The 23,149-nt window shown below is 42.1% G+C and overlaps 3 protein-coding genes across 4 annotated transcripts in view; 2 read left to right on the forward strand and 1 right to left on the reverse strand.

Annotated features, from left to right (window-relative positions):
- The first annotated feature begins 1,659 nt into the window (after positions 1-1,659).
- On the forward strand, positions 1,660-6,568 carry SH2D7 (SH2 domain containing 7). Its single transcript, XM_042473995.1, has 5 exons — positions 1,660-1,727; positions 3,757-3,922; positions 5,152-5,367; positions 6,312-6,383; positions 6,536-6,568. The coding sequence occupies exons 1-5, from the start codon at positions 1,699-1,701 to the stop codon at positions 6,566-6,568; spliced, it is 516 nt and encodes a 171-aa protein (XP_042329929.1). The 5' UTR covers positions 1,660-1,698.
- LOC121932842 (SH2 domain-containing protein 7-like) lies at positions 6,356-8,508 on the forward strand. The gene is made up of 2 exons (XM_042471854.1): positions 6,356-7,271; positions 8,407-8,508. The coding sequence occupies exons 1-2, from the start codon at positions 6,672-6,674 to the stop codon at positions 8,455-8,457; spliced, it is 651 nt and encodes a 216-aa protein (XP_042327788.1). The 5' UTR covers positions 6,356-6,671; the 3' UTR covers positions 8,458-8,508.
- Positions 8,509-10,493: 1,985 nt separating this feature from the next.
- The window catches only part of CIB2 (calcium and integrin binding family member 2), a 24,868-nt gene continuing 12,212 nt past the window's right edge, over positions 10,494-23,149 (reverse strand). For both annotated transcript variants that reach the window (XM_042471463.1, XM_042471462.1), the window contains 4 exons: positions 21,055-21,166; positions 17,306-17,453; positions 14,752-14,947; positions 10,494-11,734 (listed from right to left, as the gene is read on the reverse strand). In XM_042471463.1, the coding sequence (XP_042327397.1) occupies positions 11,713-11,734; positions 14,752-14,947; positions 17,306-17,453; positions 21,055-21,166 (478 nt within the window). In that variant the 3' untranslated portion in view covers positions 10,494-11,712. The remainder of the gene's footprint in view (positions 11,735-14,751; positions 14,948-17,305; positions 17,454-21,054; positions 21,167-23,149) is intronic.

Below are 23,149 nucleotides of genomic sequence, written 5' to 3' on the forward strand. Positions count from 1 at the left end.
TTATAGCGGTTGTTTCAATGTTCTGGCTAGTAGTCTACATCAACTTTCCTCATTTGTTGTTGTGTGCCTTCAGTTCATTGCCAACTTGTAGCAGTGTGAGCATTGGACTGTGAGATCAAGGTTCGATTCCCCTCTCAGCCAATGGAAACCCACTAGAACCATAGAGTTGGAAGAGACCACAAGGGCCATCCAGTTCAACCCCATTTTGCCATGCAGGAACTCTCAATCAAAGCATCCTTAGGTGAGTCACATACTCTCAGCCCCAGAAAACCCCATGATAGGATTGCCTTAGGGTTGCCATAAGTCGGGATCAACTTGAAGGCACACAACAATCCTCCTAGTACAGTGATGGCGAACCTATGGCACGCGTGCCAGAGGTGGCACTCAGAGCCTTCTCTGTGGGCACATGTGCCGTCACCCCAGCACAGTGTTTGCCAGAGTTTGTTACTAGAAATCCAGAGAGACATAGCACTTTGCAATAAATAAGTGGGTTTTGGGTTGCAGTTTGGGCACTCGGCCTCGAAAAGGTTCACCATCACTGTCCTAGTACCACCAGGTACCTATGTTGATAGGCATTTATGCTCTACATATGTTAAACAGGGCCTCATCCTTGGACTACAACACCCAGAATCCCCCAGCTAGCATGGTAATTTTCCCAAGAGTAGACAGAGAGTAGACAAGTGTGGCTAATGCAGCAGATCAAGCCATAACAATCTGGAAAACCCTCTCTTTGTAACAGGCAAGCTGAGGAGCTCCTGAAAGACCAAGATCTTGGCTGTTTTCTTATCAGATTGAACGAAAGATCCTTTGGCTACATTCTCTCCTATCGGTAAGTCTTTAGACTCGACTTCCCTCCCCTCTTGGAGTGTGTCACTGTCTGGGCACATGCCTACAACCATTACTGCACAAGCCATCATTGAGCTATGTTCGTACATCAGGGTTGCTTAACCTAAATATCTGCATGTGCATTTATGCATTGATTGTGCCATGCAGCCCTTACATTGCATGGCAGTATTGCAAGACTGAATGCCCAACTGTGCAAATGAATGCACAGTTGGGTGTGCAACCAAATGTGCAATTGAATGTGCAGTTCAATGCACCATTTCATGCATGAGCAACCAAATATGCATCTGAATGCATATTCAGTTCCATCTGCATACCAGTGCGCCTCTACATCCACAGATGCCTGACCCAATTGACCGCCCTTTTTCTAGAGCTTGGAAAGCAACTACATGTGCAGTTAAGCGTGCAGTTCAATGCACCATTTCATGCATGAGCAACCAGATATGCAGCTGAATGCATATTCCGATGTGCAACCCAATACATCTCTGCATGCAAAGATGCCTGACCCAATTGGTCACCCTTTTTCTAGAGCTTGGAAAGCAGTGAAAGGGGCCCTTGGCACTGTGGCAACAAAACATATCTGCTCCCTGGACTCTATGGGAAAAAAGAAGCTACTGGAGCTTGTCAATCAAAGGCCAAGGATGAAATACATGCAAAAACCCAGCTTGGTAATGCATAAAAAGTCCTGAGCGAGTCTCTTTGTGAGAGTCTTCTTGTCCCCACGACACATTTGTGGTCAGATGCAAAAAAAGAGAGATAAGTGTGTATCCACTTCCTTATGATGGGTCCAGTCTCTTCCTTTTTTCCACTTCCGCTGCCATTGCTCCGAATCCAACTCATCTCTGGGGACTGGACATGATTTCGGGTTGCTTCTCACCCAAAAGGTCAGTGGTCTAGATTTCTAGTGCTTCTTTGTTGGAAATAGTGAAATCAAAAGCATGGGGGGGGGAATAGAGCCTGGGAAAGTTACTTTTGTAAAACCATGACTATTGATTAGCCCCAATTAAAGTAGACCCAGTGACTCAATTGTTGAGTGATAGTCATCGCATAGTTAAATGCACATGAATATTTGCAAAACGGGCCTGAAAAACATGTTTTTTTCAAAGGTTGAGAAAGACTGAGAAGATGAATCTGGATGAGAACCTTCATAGTTCGGAACTTATCCTTCGCAGAACGGTGTTTTGATTTTAATTTTAATGACCATCTTTTCTATTTGAATAGGTATTTTATTATATAGTTTTTAGAATTTATTCGGCTTCTGAATTACTGAGAAAATGGGTACAACTGGATGTACAATATTACTTATTATGGTACCTATCGACCCTTGTTTGATGCATCTCCAAGCTTTATTCCTTTTTGCATTTGTATTGTATGCTTGCATTGTGTGTTTTTTTCTATTGGACATTGTATGATACTGTACTGTATTGTATTGTTTTGTGCGGGTCATTGACCGTCAGAAATCTTACTTCATTTCATATTTCATTATCATGTCTGAAATATGCACATGGTTTTTGGAACAGAAAATAGAATTTTCTGTGCGGGGCGCAGAACTCTTGCTACAAAAAGACATTATATATTTTATGCATGAACGTATCATTTCCTGCGCTGAAAATGCTTTAACTGGGGGTTATTCGTGTGCAAAATTTGCACCTGGTTTATTTGTACTAAAAACAGCATTTCCTGCATAGGAAACAGCATTTTATAATGTACTGTACTTCTTGTCGTTCTGTTTTAATGGTCACATTTAATGGGCATACCCTTTTGTCTCTGACTGGCTTGATAGTTTGATTATTTTAATTGTTTTAATTATTTCTGATATTTCATTATAGTATCGTCGGGGAGGGAAGGGAAGTAAGAGAAGGTATTTTTAATATGTTATATTTTATATTGTATTTTATTCGATATTGTAAGCCACCTCAATCCTGCGGGAGAGGCGGCATATAAATTATTATTATTATTATTATTATTGGTTCTAACTTTATTGGTTCTAATTTTAATTTAATTTTTTTTATTAATGGTTCTAATTCAAATTTTATTATTATTATTAATGATTCTAATTTTATTGATTCTAATTTTAATTTTAATTCTTAATGGTTCTAATTCTATTATTATTATTATTATTATTATTATTATTAATGGTCCTAATTTTTATTCTATTTTAACTTTTGTGCCCTGTGTACTTTTAACTGTATCTGTATCATATTTAGATGATGGTGTGATGATGGCAGAAATTCTATATATGCTACTGAATTGTGCAACTGCCTTATTTGTGTAGCTAACTAGTGACTCCTTGCTCAAACCACTCAAACCTTTCTTACTGGATATCAGCCATCCAGAGAGTAAGGAGCCCATTTTACAGGTGCGCACTTCATGCTCACCTCTTTTTCTTTACAAAAGGCCTCTCCTGTGGCCAAAATGGCCCAAGGGGGCAAAAGGTGGAGTGAAATGTTCTCCAATGCTACCTAGAGGTTGTTTGGAAACATATGGGGCAAAAAATTGAAAACAATTTTATTTTCCTCGAAGTTGTAAAAACAGACCTGTAACCCATTTTGCCCACCTCTGCTTTTAACTTGCCCTGAAATCAGCAGCGATCTTTGGGTATAATACTCTGTCCAGAGATAACTTCAGAATCCTTGACTCCCGACACATACTTACCTTTGGTTGTTGCATTCAAAAGCAGCAGTAGGCATTCTTCACTAGAAAGTATTGAACGTTTCTTGTGGAATCACAGAGCTGGAAGGGCATAGTGTTGCAGGAACCTACTGCCCCAGTGCCCCTGAGAGGAGGCCTTCCAACCTTGGGATCAAGATCTCCAATGAAAGAGAATCCTCACCATCAGGAAGCTTTTCTTAATGTTGTTGGAACCTCCTTTTGTAACTTGTCTCCATTGGGGTGCGTGTGTCTTGACTGCAGGGGAAAAGACCGATGCCGACATTTTGTCATCAGCCACCAGCGGAATGGATACTATGCCATCTCAGGGGACACCCAGACCCATCCCAGCCTGGCTGAGCTGATCAGTTACTACCAAAGGACCGAAATCGAGCCTTTTAGTGAAAAACTTACTGTGGCCTGTTCAAAAGTAAGTCAAAACCCAATTCACCAATACAGTATGCTGCTTAAAGAGGTGGGATGTATCTACCCCACACGTCCTGCATGCATTCTGCAAATATATTCCCCAACCTCATGTGATCCATAGCTGTCCCTAAATTCCCCAGCCCCTCTCCACTTGGCTGAAAAAAATTCAGCTCCAAAATGGAGGACTCTGCTACAAGAAGGCTCAAGAGGATGATATCATTTTGTATAAAGGATATTTCAGAGCGAACACACTTTTGGAGGAGGACTGAAATTGCCCTCATTACCCCCAGACCCTTCACAATATATACATTATTGCTTGAACCTATTGCTTAGTCCCAGCTAGAGTAGACCCATTGAGTTGCTAACTGAATGGTAAGTCAACATTCCATTGGCTCAAGAGGTGTATCCTAGCAGGGACTGACAATTAGGATTCAAGCCAATATATACATACATATATATGATAGGGAGAGAGAGAGAGAGATAGGCAGGCCATGATTCCACATCATGGTCTACATTTTGTAACTAGATCAATCCCTAGCTACATCCCTTCTATAAGGTCCCCCCAGGCCCTTCACAATATATTAATTATGGCTTGAACCTGTTACTTAGTCCCAACTAGAGTAGACCCATTGAGTTGCTAACTGAATGGTAAGTCAAGATCCCATTGGCTCAAGATGTGTCATATATATACTATATATAGAAGAAAAATAGGTGATAGATAGATAGATAGATAGATAGGCCATGATTCTACATCATGGCCTACATTTTATAACTATAGCAATCCATAGCTACATCCTTTGTATAAGGGACACCCACCATCAGCCCTATAATGAACAATATTTCTTACTCCAGAATAAGGGACATCGGGCAAGCCTATGTACTACTCATGTGAAGTGACTTTTTTGGGCAACATGGAACAGAAATGTACAGCTGATGGTGGTAGGAGCAGAGTTCCTTGCAAAGAACCATTGCAGATGTGCAATGACGCAGCTATAGCTGTGCTCTGCCTCTGCACATTGTGCGTTTACCTTTTCTCATGCGTTGTGCAACGGTGGAATTCAATATAGAAACTGCATGGTGCTAGCACAGCATAACTCCACAAGCTTATATTTATGCTACTCTGAGATGATGTTGGATCTTTGCGTCTATGTGAAATTACTGTTGTTGGAGGTGGTGTTACTTCATTTGACATTTATGTTTCTTTCCATGCCATTTCCCCCTACCCTTTTGCAGCAAGAGGAAACAAGTGTGTATGACAAAATCTCTTTGGAGCAGCAGACATCTTCCAAGCAGAGTTCCACAGGTGCCCCAATGCTGACCAGGCAGGTATCTGGCAGCTCACCCATTCCAGCAAAGGCGAATACCAGCAACCAGCCCAAAAAACAGGGGAAGAAGCTTCAGGAGCAAAAGAAGTCTTTATCAAAAGAGAAGCCAGATCTGAGTCCAGAGGTAGGTTTGATATGGTGAGAGAAAGAGCTAAGCCAAGGAGGAAGAATATACATCTCTCCAGATGTTAGTGAGCTGCCATCCTCTGTAGATCATTGCTTCTGTTGGCTAAGGGTGATGGGATTTAATGTCCATCAACCTCTAGAGCAGTGGTTCTCAACCTGTGGGTCACGACCCCTTGACACTTTCAGAAGGGTTGCCTAAGACCATCAGAAAACACATACTTCTTGGGAACTGAGACGAAAATAATTTTATGGGTGGAGGTCACCACAACATGAGGAACTGTATTAAAGGGTCGCAGCATTAGGAAGGTTGAGAACCACTGCTCCAGAGGTTGACCCCTTTCCTCCCTCAACCAATGCTGCAAAATCTATGTATAGTTATAGGGGGATGCCACTTTCAAACACACTGTTCAGAGGAAACAGACAGCTAGAGACCACTGTGGCAAGCAGGATACCGGACTAGGTGGGACCTTTAGTTAAATCCAGAAGGTTACTTAGAACTCTATTACCATACCCTGATACCTATATTCAAGAACTAATCAATAAATATATCCTTCTTCCTTTCCTTCTCCTTTTCCCTCTCCTTCTCCTTCTTCCTCTCCTTCTTCTTCCTTCCTCCTCTACATTCACTTTTTCCTCTGCCTCTTTCTCTTTATCTTCTTCCTCATCCCTCGCTTTCTTCCTTCTTCTCCTCCTCCTTTTTCCTATTCTTCTCCTCCTCATCTCTTCTCTCTCTTATTATCCATTTTCCTCTCCTCCTCCTCCTCCTCCTCCTCCTCCTCATCATCATCATCATCATCATCTTGCTCCCCATTCATCATCTTCCTCCTCCTCTTTCTCCGTTCTCATCATCTTCTTCCCCCTTCTCCTCTTTCTCCTCCTGCTTTCTGTTCATCTTCATCATCATCTTCCTTCTTTCTACCTTTCCCTCCCTTCTCATAACAGGACCCTGATGATGCCCCACCAGTTCCAGCCAGGAGCAACCTGCTGCTCTCGGAGTCCTTTGAGGATGACTTCGTAAGTGGTGAAGGGAATGTTTTCTGTGCAGAACTCAAGATACACCAACAAAACAACAGAAGTTCAGAGGTGCCGGAAAAACCATACAAAGGTATCATAGATGGTCCACAGAGACCTGACGGACCAGAGCAAGGTACCTCCTCATCTTGCAGAAAGAAAACAACCACCCTGTTTACAACGGCTAAGCAATCCGATAGATTTTACAGTAAAAAAATCAATCTCAGAGAAACCGTTCACTTAGAAACAATTTATTCTGAAATTGACCTGGACCAAGAGAAGAGCGTCTGGATGCTTCCTGAGCCCTTGAGCGGACAGTTCTCTATCACTCCACCAAAGAAGACAACACTAAGTTCTCCCTCTTCAACTCCTCCAAAGCTATCTCCTAAGTTACCGAATAAACCAAATACCTCCATGGAGCCGCAAGGGTCACAGCTGCCGTCTGCCACATACGCCACCTCTCTTGCGATTGACAAAGATCCTCCAAAGCCAAACCATCCAAAAACTTTGCCTGATTCACCGAGGGAGACCATGTATGGCCAGATCAACAAGATGAAGTCCCATTATGCGACGGTGTCTACCTGTGACAAGACAAGCAATATGTACGAACAGGTCTCTTTCGGGCGGCTGAAGGGCGTCACCCATGAGCACGATTCAGAAAAGCTTTCCAAGGCCTTGCCAACAAAACCCAAACTGAGTTATGACTGGGTTTCTCCAAAGAGTGGGAGACCATCAAAGATGCAGCCCTGTCCTGAGAATCCATGCAGAAAGGTCCCTGATAATGTCACCAAAATCTCGCCATCGAGAAAGCATGTTCCTACCATGGAGAACACCTATGAACAAATTCCCTTCAGCCCTGCAAAAGGGACCGAGGCCAAGCCAAGCCAAAAGGTATCAGAAAGCCAAATCCTTATTTCCCTTGAGAAAGTTAAAACAAATATCTGTCCACTCCCCAACCCCAACCCAATTTCCTTTTTTTTTTTCTCAACCACTAATCTAGTTCTCAGGAGCACTTGGAAATATAACTACTAATGCTGATAATACTAGGAAAACTTCACTACATCCACACTGCAGAATTAATGCAGTTTGACACCGCTTTAACTGCCAAGGCTATGGAATCCTGGGATGTGTAGTCTTTGGGGCGCCAGAGCTCTCAGAGAGAGAAGGCCAACCATCTCACAAAACTACTAGTCCCAGAAGTCCATTTCATTGAGCCATGGCAGTTAAAGCAGTTTCAAAGTGCATTAATTCTGCAGTATAGATGCAGCCTCTTGGGTTGCTAACCTTGCAGATCCCTAGCAAAACCCAGAAGCAACACCTGGCATCCTGTTAGTGACCTACGAAGGAGTAAGTCCAGCTTATTTTTGCTTTGCTCACATTGTGGTGGTTGTAGAAGTTGCGATTCTCTGCCAACTGCCCAATGATCAAATGCCCCGAAAAACCTTCATTTAAGCTGCTGCAGCTGTTTACTAGATAGGATAAATTGGGCAAGATTGGTTCTGAAAGAGAGTTGGAAGTGCTCAGTGTTGCCCAGTGGGTTTCCATGGTTGAGCAGGGATTTGAACCTTAGTCTCTTGAGTCATTGTCCAACACTTAAACCAATCTGCCACATCGACTCTCACCAGTTATTTCCTTTGCCCAGAGGCTCTGGATCTCAATTTGTAATCTCAGGCCCAAATCACACTGCAGAAATAATCAAGTTTGAGACCGCTTTAACTGCTCTGGCTCCAACCAGGGAATCCTGGGAACTGTGGTTTTATGAGACATTTAGCCTTCACGCTCAGAGACGTCTGGTGCCACAATAAACGACAATTCCCAGGATTCCCCGTCTCAAACTGGATTATTTCTGCAGTGTGTTTTGGACCTCCGTATTTCACAATCTTTTCTCTCTCATTGCCTTCAATTCTGCTGGAATTCCAGGACTGGCACATCAGTCATCTAAGCTTACTGTTGTTGTTACTATTATTCAGAACCACTTCTCTTTTATCCCCATACAAAATGCTATTGTGCTTAATTCTCCCGGCAGATTGACAAACCCAGAAGGTTCTTCTTTACGGACAAGAAGACTAAATTCTGAATGCGGCCATCGAAAAAGTTGCGTTGAGCCCACATCTGCCCTGAAGATCGCCAGTGAGAATCAGCGACCGCTGGAGTCATAAGAAATGCCTCTTTCCATGTCCAAAGATGTTATACCTATGATGTTATAAAGTATCATAGTATGTGAAGTAGGTTAGTCTTTCTCACACATGGGGTGCCTGTTTTTCATGGGAATGTTCCATGCCCTCTTCTAAGCACTTACACATAAAGCTCTCAGCTTTATGGTTTTCAAGGTGCTTCTTTGCAAAGTATCAGCATTAAGAACCATACTGTGCTTAACAGCAGGAACATGGAATTGGGAAGGGGCAAAGTTTTGGACTATAGCTTCCAGCATCAGCTACCACCAGCCATTCTGAGAGTTATAGTCCAAAACATCTAGGGAGCCAAAGGTTCACCGCACTTGCTTAACCAACTGCTGCTATACTCTTTCCTCGCTTCCAAGGAGTTTATCACATTGGGGCTAATTTTGGCATTAAAGAGAGATTAAAGCTCATTTAAAGCATCCTACAAATAAAGCGAAAATGGCAAGTAATTGCACGATTGATGATCACATGTGATATCAGAAATGCATTGTCGCTGAAATCCCGAAAGTTAAAAGATGAGTGTTGATGCTTCTCTGTGACCACTTTAATGGTGGGTTTTGTGCGACGTCATGTAAAATTGTTTCGTGTAATTACACGATTTTTCCAGGATGTTCACAGGATAAACTCCCAATCTCCATCATGTTATAATAGTGCAAGTTAGATTGAAACTATCCAGAGGTTTCATTCCTCTCTAAATTAAAATATTATCAGTAGCTTTACCTCCTCTTCTCCCCTATGCTTCTGATTCAGCTCCAACAATGACTTTTTAAACAAGGAAAAAAATAACCCTTCTGAGATTGACTATCTCAGCAGTCCCAGGGTTTATTATAAGTCCTTTGCAAAGGCAGAATAAATCTGAGGATGGCAGCTTAAAGTTTGCCCTTGACTCCAGTCTGCCCTTTCCAGTTTGCCCTGCGACTCTGGCTCCCGTGTGACATCAAATGGAGATGAATTAGAAGCAGACAGGAGGGGAAAAAAACCCATTCAAGAAGAGCCACTTATGTTTTTCTTAATGGCTTGATTCATTTCGCCAGCTGCAGGGCAGGCAGGAGAAACCAAGAGGTCCTTCCCCATTTTTTCTACCCTTTCTGCATAAAAAGAAACCAAACACCTCCATTTCTTGGTAGCAGGCTATCATTCTCAACATCCAGCGGCAGCTGGTGGGCTTCCATGTCAGTGGGATGCTGAATTCGCTCTGGGTTTTTATTGATCCCAGGCTTTAATGGAGCTGTCCAGAATACTGAACCCTGGCTGCATTGTGTTCAATACCTTGGATAGTTCCTTTGAAGCTTAGAGTAAAAATCAGATTTGTTGGACCCCTGACATGGAAGCTGACAGTCCTTCCAAGGATGAGCAAAGTACTGCACATGGGCTACCGAAGGCCCATTTTAGACTCACTTTTGTGAATCTAAACCCTTTCCAACATCAACATTTGTCCTGATTTTCAAGCATTGTTTTTCACCTCCAAAACCAGCCAAATCTGGATGGAGATGAAAGCAGCTCAGTCCCTCCGCTATCCAATCCCCAACTCCAAATTTTCCAAAATTGCTCCAACAACTTTGGGCCAGTCAATCCTTCTCCTTCTCTGTCTCAACCTGGTCTATCACACAGGGCTGTTGTGAAGATAAAAGCAGGCAGAAAACAGTAGGTGCTGGTGGCTCCAATATCTGTTCTGTGTGTTTTAGTCCAAACTTTAAGAGAGCTGTCTAAGGTCCTGATCCTATTCTGAGATAGGATCTCAAAATAGTTCCTTCAAAGTTTGGACTACAAGCCAGATCAGATTCACCATCCTTTTGACAATGGACACAGGAAGAAGAGAAGTACCATCCACACTGTCTGGAGAGCATACTACCAATAAATACATCAAAATGAAGTATAAAACGTGTTCGTTTCCATCAGTTAGGTTCGAGTCCCAAATCTCTGGCTGCTGTTCGAGCCAAAAACCCACCAGGTATCATAAAATCAGTGGACATTTTAATCACGGATGCCTTGGATACAGAAGCCACAAATATGTAGTATCAGAGCCCTTCTAGAAGAACTGTTTGAGAACAGTAGTTCATGTGTGATTGTCACCATGCCACAGTTTTCATCCAAGACCGGACTGAAATAAAGTAAGTAAAGAGTCTGGTTTTTGAGAGAGGGAAACGGGTGCAAAGACGGAGCATGGGTATCATGCATTTGAGAAGGAAGTTTGCATAGCTGGCTTTCTCCGATAAGCAAGAGGGTTTTTTTGGACTAGTGAAAAGTTTCCTGGGTTTAGTCCTGGGTTTGCCTTACTTTTCTTTTTTTGCAATCCATCTGGATAATTCCTTTACAGGAATATGTGTGTGTTCATGGTTTGGTCTTGACTTTTTGTCCTGGGTTTTGTGTTTTGTTTTGGATTTTTTTGCAATCTGTTTTTTGCAATAATTGAATCAGGATATGAGAAGAAACATGACCTTCCTTGGATGCTGAAGAAGCAACCCCAAAGAGTCCATTTGGAGGAGAAATGAATCATTAATGTACATGATGTGGGTTGTTATAGTTGTTTTCTTTTCAAGGAAAATGTTTCAAGTATCATTAAGGATATGAGCATTCCACCAGTTGTTTAAACAACTAAGACAGTCCGGTGGCACATTCGGCAGACATGTCCTTTTCCACCTTTTCCAACAGCGATACAGAAACCCATCCCATTTCCCTGCTGCAAACAGACCTTTTGCTGTGCTCTGCAACCATTGAGATATCTTCCTTTAAGGCAAGGGATTGTTCTTGTTTGGAATCCATCCATGTCTTGGACAGTCCATGTATTTTCTTGCTCACTCTTCCTTTTTTGCCTGGAGGGACAACATTATCAAATCTTTACAAATATAAAAATCACAGGGAGGCAAATCCATGGAAGAGCATCCAATTGATTTGTTCCTTGAAGGAGGACCTAATGGCCATTCAGGTACCAACATTGCTGGCCAACGGTGATGAGTTTCAAACACATACCCACAGAAAACCGACAACACTTCCACAGGTATCCCAAAGATCATGGAAAATGGTGATGCTCCATCACTGCGATGGTCCAAGATGACATTAGTCCTTTGATGGAAGAATTCAGAGGCCTCCATGGTGCCTGAGGTGCTAAGAAGATGGACGAATGTTCAGTCCAGTTGTTCAGCCCACAGAATTCAGATTCGTATATGGAAGGTGCTGTGGAGAGATTTAAAAAATGAAAAAGGAGAGATGAGAAAAAAGAAGAGTGGAAGCTCAGCTTCACCAAACCCAACCAAAGGTTCATCCAGTTCAGCGCTATGGATTAAATCATTTGTTGCTTCACCATCTCTGGTCTAATCCGTACTGCAGAATTAATGCAGTTTGACACCGCTTCATCTGCCATGGTGCAGTGCTATAGGATTCTGGGGTTTGCAGTTCTGTGAGATATTTAGCCTTCTCTGTTGGAGAATTCTGGTGCCACAACTTACTACAAATCCCAGAATCCCATAGCATGAAGCCATAGCAGTTGAAGTGGTGTCAAACTGCATTAATTCTGCAGGTCAGATGCAGCCAAAGTGGTGTCAAACTACATTATTTTTACAATGTGGATGGACCCTGTGTGTTAAGCATTTTGTACATCTTTGGAGAGGTCCAAACTCTCAGGTTGCACACTCTGTCATATCTTGAGCATGAATGTGAAAATTTACCCAAAACCAGGAACCAAAAGTCCTTTGCGCACTTTGGTCTTCATATGCTATCAGGAGAGGTTGCTGGCTGACTCTCCATGCAACACATAGCAGTAGTCAAGCATCCGATGTTAACATGGCAGCCATGACATCCAAGACACTATGTCTCTCTCTCTCTCTCTCTCTGAAATTGCTTGCTCTTTCATCTGCACGAAACTGTACAGATCTGCAAGGTTTTGTGCGTGTGTGTGTTTTAGCAAAACACACACAGAAAAAGCGTTTCGGCTTCCACAATGATTTATATAAAACAATTTCCTGTGGGAAACGTAGCCAGTCTTGTAGAACAGAACACTTAGCCACCGCCAGCTCTGAGTGCTAATGGTTCCATTAAAATATAAGCAGCCTCAAAATGATAACATTTTTTTTTTCAAAAGTGGAAAAATCGGATCGGATTTTTCTGAACCAGCAATTGCCTCCGTCATTTACAGCTTATCCATTTTCTGGGACTCAGTCCAGCAGGGACAATTTCCTCTGCCCCGATCAACTATGAAAGCAGATGGATTGAGGTTTTTTGATCCCCTTTAAAAAAGCTTTGAATATATATATTCCCTTCAACAACAGAGTGTCAGAAAACAGTCTATGGCCAAAGTCCTACATTTGTTCACATAACATAAATCTCTGCATGTAGAGTTGTGCATCAACTGTGCAACCCAACCCTTGTGTTGCATTGTTTGTGTTGCTCAACGAAATCTACAACCCAATGTGCAACTCAGTGCATGGACCTAGATGCACAATAGCGCTGCATGCACAACTCCACTTTTCTACCTTTGAACTGAACAGCAACACTGTCTCTTTGACAAAAATATCCAGCGATTCCCATAGGGATTCTGACCTATGTCTCTTTGTATTGGGGATAAAAACTACCATAAAGGATATCAATGGGTGTAAAGTAACCAAGGGCCCATACAGACAGGCTAAAATAAAGCTGCTTCGGGTCACTTTGGAGGTATGCTGTTTAAATAATGCATGCGTCCTAAGAGTCCAGAAGCCACGCCAAAGCCCTGATCCAGTCCTTATGCTATCATTTAAATAGCATACCTCCAAAGTGACCCAAAGCAGCTTTATTTTGGCCTGTCTGTACGGAGCCCAAGGATACAGAGAGGAAATGAAGATCCGATGCATTCCCTGTGAGATATAAACAGGGACAGCTGAAATGCATCGAGTTGGAGCTGTCTGATATTACAAGGAGTAATGAAAGTAACAGTATACAGAACCAGCGGGACAGTAATTCAAAGAAGGACAAGTCGCTCTGGCGCCAGCTCTCCCTCTTTTATGGAGTAAATGAAACCATGCATCTCATAGATTGCAAGAGGAGGAGGAAAGCGCCAGCCCTGTATTTTGGATGAAGAAGAAGACCAAGAATTGTTTCTGGGCAAAAAGAACTGTTTGTGATATATGCTTCATCCACACTGCGGTAATAATCCAGGTTGACACCACTTTCACTGCCATGGCTCAATGCTATAGAATTCTGGGATTTGTAGTTTTGTGAGACATTTAGCCTTCTCCATCGGAGAGCTTTGGTGCCACAACAAGCAACAATTCCCACAAGTCCATGGCACTGAGCCATGGCAGTTAAAGTGGTGTCAAACTGGATTGTTTCTGCAGTGCAGATGCAGCCTTGGTCAGGGATGGTTGCAGCAAAATGCAACAAAACCCCAAATCCACCCACATACAGAAAAGGCATCATGCAGGTTTTCAAAGTCTCACTGGCTTCTTCATCAGGCAAAGCTGTAAAAATAAATCACAAAGGAGTAGAAAAGTGACAATGCTAATCTGTAAAAAGAAAAATGACTTTAACATTGTCCCTTTTCTTTTGCCTTTTTCCCAAAAATGGGACTCGGTGTCAAAAGCCTTTTAAAAAATTATCAGTCTGCAAGAGTGATCTGTCCTTTCCTTAGCAGCCAAGTAGACAGAGAAGAAGATGGAGGGAAGAGAAAGAAATGGAGGAGAGAAAGAGGAGGATGGCAGAAAGTAAGAAAAAGAGAAGGCAAGGACTCAGCTAATTCTGCCTCTTGCCTTGTCCATCAGTGGCCTTAGCCCCAAGCACCATCTATGTAAGATGGTCAGTTATACACAAAAGAAAGTGACCCTTGTCAGAAACAAAAAGGTGACCCACCCCATTTTATGGATACTGATGTCTTGCAATGTTGGCTTATCCTAATGCCATTTCTGTTCATGCCTCATTCTTTCTTTTCCCCCATCTGCAAGACAACGCAATAGTGCCAAAATTCAAAGACATAGCCATGTTAGTCTGGAAAACCAGTATGCAAGGGATCTTGTAGCACCTTTGAGAATAACTGAAAGAAAGGTAGCATGAGATGCATCCGAGGAAGTAGACTCAAGTCTACGCAAGTTCAGGTTACCAGTCTTTCAGTGAGTCTCAAAGGTGCTACAAGATCCCTTTGCAAACCAATAGTACCAATGCTCTCATGCATCAGACCCAGAAGAGTTTTTTGGCGAAGAGGGAGACATGCCAATTCCTCTAACCTGAGAAAATCTGGAGCTTTGGAAATCATGTTTTCAAAATCGGAATAGCCAAGCTTGCCATCGGCATCCATGTCAGCTTCTTCAATGACCTTCTCGCAAACCAAGGTGACCTCTTCTTCCGTGAGGTCCTCCTTTGTCAGCTTGTTGAGGGTTTGCTCCAGATCAGATTTGCAGATGAAGTTGTCGCAGTTAAAATCTAAACATGAAAAGATTGGAGGAGAGAGTATTTGTTAATCGGAATACCTTCTCCTCCAGTGTCATCCTAAACTAAAAGAGCCTCTTTTTCCAGTATTGTGCTATTCTCATTCTGGCCGCTGATATTAAATATAGTAAGACTCGTCAATATTTCTTTTCTTGAATGGTTACTAAGACTCTTGGAAACGACAGAAATGGATAAATTAACTTCTTATTGAAATCATACAGATGTAGAGTAGATATAATTGAGAGAGAATGGAATATTGCAAAACAAGGTGGCTGTAAGATGCGGGAACTTGTATAATGGTTTATACAGTATACGAGCAAATAAATTAAATTGCAAGATAGAAAAGGTTCTAAGAGGACTGTGTTAAATATAACATAAGTTATATTTCAAATCAGGAATAGAGAAGATGAGTAGATTAGGTGCAAGATAGTGGAGAAGGAAGCCATTTAGTAGAAACTTCTAAGAGGAGTGTTATATTTTGTATGTGTATAATATATAATCGCCTGTTAACTATCTGATGAATATGCTTTTTATACATTTGTAAAATTATAATAAATAACATTCCAAAAGAAAAAGAGCCACTTTTTGATGCTGGAATGACACACAACAGAAAACAAATATATCTGTCTGTCTGAAATGCATCCATCCAGCTTTGCAAAACAGCAGGAAAAGATGGCATTTCCCCATCTCCCATATCAAGGGCTTGGTGCACAATCCTACAAACCTTTAATAGGATGGTGATTAAAAGGCCATTGCAAGCATTTATTTTATTGTCCTTGGCCCAATAAGCAGGATTAGCATGGGCTCTATTGAATTATAAAGCTGCAGGATGACATTTAGCAGCTTGGGTAATAGGCAGTAAAGCTGTCAACGTGGATTGATTTGCAAAAATTCAGGCGCCCCGTCATTCTGTAATAAGGAAACTGTGTTGGGGTCTTAAAAGAAAAATAGGTTTGGGGAACTGGCATGCCCCCTCTCCACTCATAAAAGCAAGAACAACATTTTAATGGGCTTTGAAAGCCATTGGTGATGCTAGATCAGTTCTACATTCAGTACTTCTTTTGCTGATGGCTTTTTATGGCACCAGTCAAGAGCTTCCAAGAAGCAACCATGCTGCAGAATTAATGGAGTTTGACACCACATTAACTTCCATGACTCAATGCTATGGACCTCTGGGATTTGTACTCTTCTGAGATATTTAGCCTTCTCCGTAGAGAACCAATGGGGCATAGTGGTCTGAGCATTGGGCTACGACTCTGTAGACAAGGGTTCGATTTCCAGCTGGGCCATGAAACCCACTGAGTGACCTTAGGCAAGTCACACTCTCTCAGCCTCAGGGGAAGGCAATGGCAAACCTCCGAACAAAGCTGGCCAAAAAAATCCCATGAGAGCTTCATCTTAGGGTCACCATAAGTTGGAAACTACTTGAAGGCACACTGCAGCAGCAACAGTCAGAGAGCTCTGGTACCACAAGAAACTGCAAATCCCAGGATTCCATAGGATGGAGTCATGGCAGTTGAAGTGGTGCCAAACTGCATTAATTCTGCAGTGTGGCAACAGCCTGAGCTTTATTTATTTTTTAAAAAATCATTTGCTGCATAATGCTGGCATGGGCCTAAGATATACCTGGATCTACTGACAGATCCCTGGTTGATCTGGAATACAGTGATCCAGTCTTCAGTTGTCTAACAATAACCCAAGTTGTCTCAAGACATTTTCTTCCTTGAGGGAAAGAACCAATTGTCACTCACATTTCATGGGCAAAAGCCAACTGGAGAGAAAGTTGAATGTTATTTCAAGACTGATCATGGGAAAAAGTCTTTTATTGTTCATTAATTTGAGTTATATCCCACCTTTCAACCAATATGGACCCAAGGCAGATTACAACTTTGATAAGCACTTGTACTGCACCTTAACTCTTGCTTTTACATACTTTTTGATATGTGCATTTTTTAGACCCACTTCATTTCCTTCCACATACATCTCACAGCCATCATTTACTATAGTTCCTTCCTCATCCATTCAGCCTTTAGGGTGAGCAAAAACAGTTATGCCTCCCAGACTATTTTACGTTTTTGGGCATCATTTTCCCTTGCTTTGGCCTTTGCATCCTTTGTTACATGCCCCTAAGTTTTACCCTCAACTTTTCCATGGGTCATATCAACATCCATAACTTTGGCCCTAAAACCTGCCCTAGACTTGTCCATGAGATCAGCTTATACAGTAGTTGTGTGTATAGATATGCTGGACTGGACACAACAGAGCATTTTGCAATGCGCTGGTTGTCATCCTTGTTTTTTATTACAACAATGCTGGCCACTTTTCACATCAGATGCCATTCCAAGCCCTTACCATAGACCTTAAAGGCATAGGTTGCTTTGAGCTCTCGGGGAGCCGTTTCGCTGAGTGCGGAGAACATGTCGACAAAATCATTGAAGCTCAGGCTCCCATCTTCAACCTCCGAAAAAGAGTGGACAATCCTTTCCCGGAAGGGATTTTCCTGCAGAAAAGCAGACAATGAAGACATTGAAATAATAATTCAAGATTTGCCATGACTTGGTTCAATCCTTAGTCAGAATGGAGGTTGCAGTCAAGAACTAAGCAAGATCCTCAAGGGTCGAGATGCCAAAGTTAGGATGGTCCATGTCACTGAATTAAATTTCCATTTTTCTATGTATGGTGTGAAAGCTGGACAGTGAAGAAAGTGGATAGGAAGAGCATCAATTCATTTGAGATGTGGGGCTGGAGAAGAGTCCTGCAGATACTGCTGGTTGCTAAAAAGACTATTCTTCATATTCTAGACCTCCATCCATGTTCATCATCCTTTAGACAACACAACTGATGGGGCTAGGCTGGTGTGAAATGACTGAACCTTGGGAAAGTTACTTTTTTCCAAGCTACTGTTCTGAGAGTCTCTCAGACATCATAGCCACCAGATCCTGGGAATCATACTCCAAGACAGTAACTTTCCAATCTCGGTAAACAGTGCATGCTGCTTCCATTGCTGGGAAATAGAGAAGAGAGTTTGGTTTCTCCTACTTTGCCCAGATGAGAACATGGACTGAAGCTACCTGAACAGTTGTAATGTGTGTGCAGAGGCACAGCGTTCAAAGAGCAGTCTCACCATGGCTCCGGCAGTCTCTCCTCTTTCTATATTGCGCACTGATAGCAACTGGTTTCCCTTACAAGAGAGTACATTACCACTGGATCCAGTTACTGTGACAGCAGTTTGCAAACTGATGAATTCAGGACACTTAAAAGCAGGTAATGAACCTGGTCCGCATGTGAGTACTGTGTAAAATTTTCCAACCGTTGAACCTTAGTAGTATTTTTTTAAAAACCCAAGAAATTAAACATCACTCTTTTTAAAGCAAGGTGGAATGTTTGCTTAAGTCCACCATTTTATTTGGAAGGAAGCTAGATTTGTTTCCAAGAGTTGGAACACTGCATCATTTGAGGATTTGGGGATCAACTGCTTTCTGTTTTATGGCTACTTTATGGGTCATACTTCTGGAAGGACTAGCATGGTGCTATTGAGTATTGTGTGTTATGAACCTGGGAGTCAGATGCTTCTACCATGGAGGACAACACCATGGAGATGGTATGATGGGAAGGAAATTACCTCTGAATAGCACCATCTACCAGCTCCCATGTCAGTGGGGCAGTGAATCTACTCCAGAGCTTAGTCCAAACATTAAGGGAGTTCTTCAAGGTCCAGAAGAACTCTGGTTTCATATAGAGACCCCAGCCAATGGTCCCACATCCCTGCAATGACATGGCACTTGAGCAGATCATTTCATGAGCTGCATCTTGAGATGTATCTATGCTACAAAGCTGTGACAAGGCTAAAAATCTACATATATATACCACCAATGATCTGTTGGCACCACTCCCATACCAGTGTGATCCCTAATCGACCCCAGTGCAAAGTCAAGGCCTCCTTTCATCCCCGACCTTCTCACAAAACCCAACACTAAAATTAACTCATTAGTTGTCCGTCTCAACTGTTGACTGAATCAAGGAATCTAGACTCCTGCATACTGTCCTGAGATGCTCATCGCCCTAGGAATATATGAAGTTACAAGGCCATAGATAGGATGTAAAGTAATCCTCAGGGTTGTGAGGAGGTCAGAGTAACCAGGATCCAATGACTTGATGGGACGCTATGGACAAAGGTAAGGTTAAGCCTTTCATCACTATGGAAGAGGGAAGGGAAAATGGGGCAAAGGAGAGACATGGGGTACCCATGTTGCAAAAGAGGCAATGGCATCAAATGACCTAACAGAAAAATCCCGGGAACTCAAAAAGTAGCTAGATATTGTAAACTAGAGTTTAGGGATGAGGTGAGACTCCTGATGGTCTTGGGTTCCACTTTCTAGCATTCCTCGCCATTGGCTACACTGACTGAATGGGACAAATTAACGTTTCTGTGTTACATCTCAATAGGTTTTTTTTAAAAAATGAAAGTCTCATTGTGGAAGAATAATCATCCTTGGTATATCACTCAAAGGTTTATAGATTAGTAGTAAACCTTTCACTGCCCTCAATTTGTTTCCCATTCCCTTCATCACACATTCAGCATGGCTCAGGGGCAAAAGGTCTGATGAGTTTTGAAGGTCCACTGGCCCTTTTGTATCAAAGCAAATCACATCTCACTTTCCAACACTCAGTGAAGTATTAAAGCTAAAACCTTGAGCAAGCTATGTGCTATGATCTGCACAACTACTTTTTGTGGCTAATTCCAGTAAGAAGAGAGCTTCAAAGTCCAATTCCATTATTCTTATTGACGTTCAATTACAGCCAGCTCTCCACATTTGCAGCATTGACTTTTGCGGGCTTGATTATTTGTGGATATAATTGATACGTTCTCTCTAGGAATCTCTAGGTCCTCCAGCATGACTCTGTTGGAAGTTGACCATGGAGTCATGCTGGAGGAACTAGACCCACTTCTTTAGGCATTTGTAGGTCCTCCAGTGTTATTCTATGGCCATCCTCTGGTGGATGTTGAGCACAGAATTGCACTGGAGGACCTAGAGATGTCTTCTCACAGGTAAAAAACAAAAACAGTGCAGCTTAACACCGCTTTAACCATGTACTGTATTCTGCCATTTCCCTTCCCATCCATGGACTCGATCCAACAGTTAGCCCCAACTGGAGCAGACCCACTGAACCAATTGGGATGTGGTTGCCTTACCAAATTCCCATTGACTCAATGGATCTACTCTACTTGGGGCTAAGAGTTGGAATTAGCCTCAATTCTCCAGTATTATCCATACTATGAAGAGGGGATGGAAAATCTACAGCAGCAGTGAGGATCATGCAGCTGTTGCTGGATTGCAATTCCTAATCCATGGTGAGGAATGCTGGGGGTTGCAGTCCAACAATCTCCAGAGGGCCACATGATTCCCAACTCTGCTTTACAGACAGATGCAAAGGGAACAACTATGATCAAAGACGGAGTAGAGAATCCTTTGCTGTTGTTGTTGTGCATCTTAATCCTCAGTCTCACCCTCTGGAAAAGCACATCCTGGGGATATTGTTCTTCACTGAGTCCATTTTCAAAGGAAGCAGTGAGTCATTTTAGCAACTTTCGTCCTGCACTGAGAAAGCCTTCATAAATTATGCAGTGCTTGAAGACTATTTGCATTTCAGGACTTTTTCTGTGCGAAATTCACATGCTGCTATTTTTATTGCACAAAGAAACAAAACAAATTTTCTTCGCAAGGCTGTGTTCATAAAACCAAGTGTGATTTTCCCACTCATTTCGCAATTACAGCAGAAATATTCCTGCACAGATAATGCTGTAATTGGAGACCGAGTGAGTGCAAGATTCACACAAAGGTTTTTTGGAAGAGCAAATAGTATTGCAAAGAATCGGTTTTGGACTGTGAAAATCCTCATCACGCCAGGCTCTTCTCCAGAACAGGATTTCTAAACTCTTATGACAAATGTATTTTTGACCATTTATGGAAGGATTTCAAACATTCTTCCCAAACCTAACGCATTCTCATGGCCAAACAGAGTTCTGCCACCAAGGATTTTATGGTAGAGGGCCTACCAAGGAAGAACATATGGGTTCTTCTCATTTGGAAATGCATTACCTTTAGCTCTGGCATGTTTATTATCAGCTGCATAGGTACTCTAACATCTGGGTTCCTGGTATAGTCCATGGGTACCACGTGGGGTGCCAGTTCGTGGTAACGCCCGTGCAACCTGGAAATAAGCACACAACAGACAGACATACTTAAGAGTCTGTAAGTAATGCTTTGCATTCATCAGTGAAGACAGATTTAGGAAGATTTGTCATTCTGAACTATTGTGGTTTTGGTTGCCTGCATGTTGCAAAGGCTACTACTATGCTTTCAAAGGCTACTAGAGATAGTAGAAAAGAAAGAAGAATCTTGCCCTTCCCAATAGACTCCGACAAAAGCAAACCTCTGCAGACTTTCAAAGCTTGTCTGTTCTTCCTCATTGCAGGCTGAGTCTTCCTGATCCAAAATCTTTGGGACCAGATGTGTTTTGGATTTTGGAGTTTGTTGCATTTTGGAATATTTGCATTTACACAATGAGGTATCTCAGAGATGGAGACCCATTGCTAAACACGACATTCATTTATGTTTCAAACACATCTTTTATACACAATATTTTAAATAATGTTGTGCATGAAACGAAGTGTGTGTACACTAAACCATTAGAAAACAAAGGTGTCACTCTCTCAGCCACCCATGTGGACAGTTTTGGATTTTGGGATATTTGGGGTTTGGGAATTAAGGGTAAGGGAGACGCAATCTCTATTAACTTTTGCCATCTGATGTCGCTGGCCACACATGTCCCAGTGTTCATCTTTGAAATGCTGCAGGTATGGATTTTAATCTGTGGTTTGTATATTTTTGTTGAATGAGACTGTGGATTAATTTTGTATTATATTCCATTTTCTAGAATGTATGCCACTCGCAGGTCCATTTTATTTTATTCTATTTTATGTACAGCGCTGTGTAAACCTACAGCGCTTTATAAATAAAGTTTAATAATAATAATAATAATAATAACAATAAATAAATCTTGCCAAGAAAAACCCATGATAGGTTTGCCTTAGGATCCCCATAAGTTGGGAACGACCTGAAGGCACACAACAACTACAAATGGGACCCAAAACATCTTTTCTCCTCTGAGTCACATACTTGGGGGGCTCTGGGGCCAAAGGTCAGTTGTGTGATCTACTTAACTACACTTTTATTCCATCCAAGGGGAGTAATGTCCCTTTTGGGCATCTGCCGAACCATTCCACAGCAGCTCTAAGCAGACAAAATGGTTTCCGAACTTTCTTGTCTTTGCCTCTTTTGCCGCATCCATTGTGCTTCAGGGCTAGGTTTCTCATTTGTCCTCAGCAACTCTTCTTCTTTCTCTTTTCAGCATAAAATTGATGCCCTTCCCCTTTTCTCTCAGATACTTATTTGATTCCCTGCCTCATTCCTCTCCGATATTCATTTTTGCCTAGCATTGATCTCCAGACCAGCCAAATGAGAAGCAAGGCCCTTTCAAAAGGAGTGGAATTGAATTTCTTGCTCGGATTCCCGTAAAATGGAGCTGGAGAACGTGGCGGGGTTGTTTTTTCTTCTCAGCCTTTCTCTTCCTCTCTTTTCCTCTTGGTCCATTGGAGCAATTTTATATATCAACAGTGATATGGGAGCCACAAGTCTGCAAAGATATAGGAACCACAAATCCTGACCAGGAAGCTGGAACAAATATTGGGCACACTGCAAAATTAATACAGCTTGATATCGCTTTAACTTGTCATGGCCCCAACTTAAAGAATCCTGGGATTTGTAGCTTCTTGGGGCACCAGAGCTCTCTGACAGAGGAGGTTAAATGTCTCCCAAAACTACAGATCCCATCGTTCCATGGCACTGAGCCATCGCAGCTAAAGTGGTGTCAAACTGCATTTATTCTGCAGTGTAGCTGCAACCTCCGTTTGGAACTGACCTGCCATTTTCTTCAGCCACATTTTGTACAAAAGGGAGAATTTTTGCATTCATAGACTTAAGACCTTATCATCACTTGACCACAGTCTCTAAAGGATAATACCACCATCTACTGAAGAATATAGAAAACAGTATTTTAATCATGGCTCAGTGCTATGGAACTGTAAGATTTGCAGTTTGGTGTGCTATTAAACTACCTCCTTGGATTCAGCTC

Source organism: Sceloporus undulatus, chromosome 6 (genome assembly GCF_019175285.1).
Source record: "Sceloporus undulatus isolate JIND9_A2432 ecotype Alabama chromosome 6, SceUnd_v1.1, whole genome shotgun sequence".
Lineage (NCBI taxonomy): Eukaryota > Metazoa > Chordata > Lepidosauria > Squamata > Phrynosomatidae > Sceloporus > Sceloporus undulatus.

Excerpts from the sequence above, each read along its gene's own strand:
- LOC121932842 (XM_042471854.1), top strand. The coding sequence starts at position 6,672 with ATGCTTCCTGAGCCCTTGAGCGGACAGTTCTCTATCACTCCACCAAAG. Across the intron at positions 7,272-8,406 it reads AGGCCAAGCCAAGCCAAAAG|ATTGACAAACCCAGAAGGTT; the intron begins GTATCAGAAAGC and ends TTCTCCCGGCAG.
- SH2D7 (XM_042473995.1), top strand. The coding sequence starts at position 1,699 with ATGATTTCGGGTTGCTTCTCACCCAAAAG. Across the intron at positions 3,923-5,151 it reads TTACTGTGGCCTGTTCAAAA|CAAGAGGAAACAAGTGTGTA; the intron begins GTAAGTCAAAAC and ends ACCCTTTTGCAG. Across the intron at positions 6,384-6,535 it reads AGTCCTTTGAGGATGACTTC|AAAGAAAACAACCACCCTGT; the intron begins GTAAGTGGTGAA and ends CTCATCTTGCAG.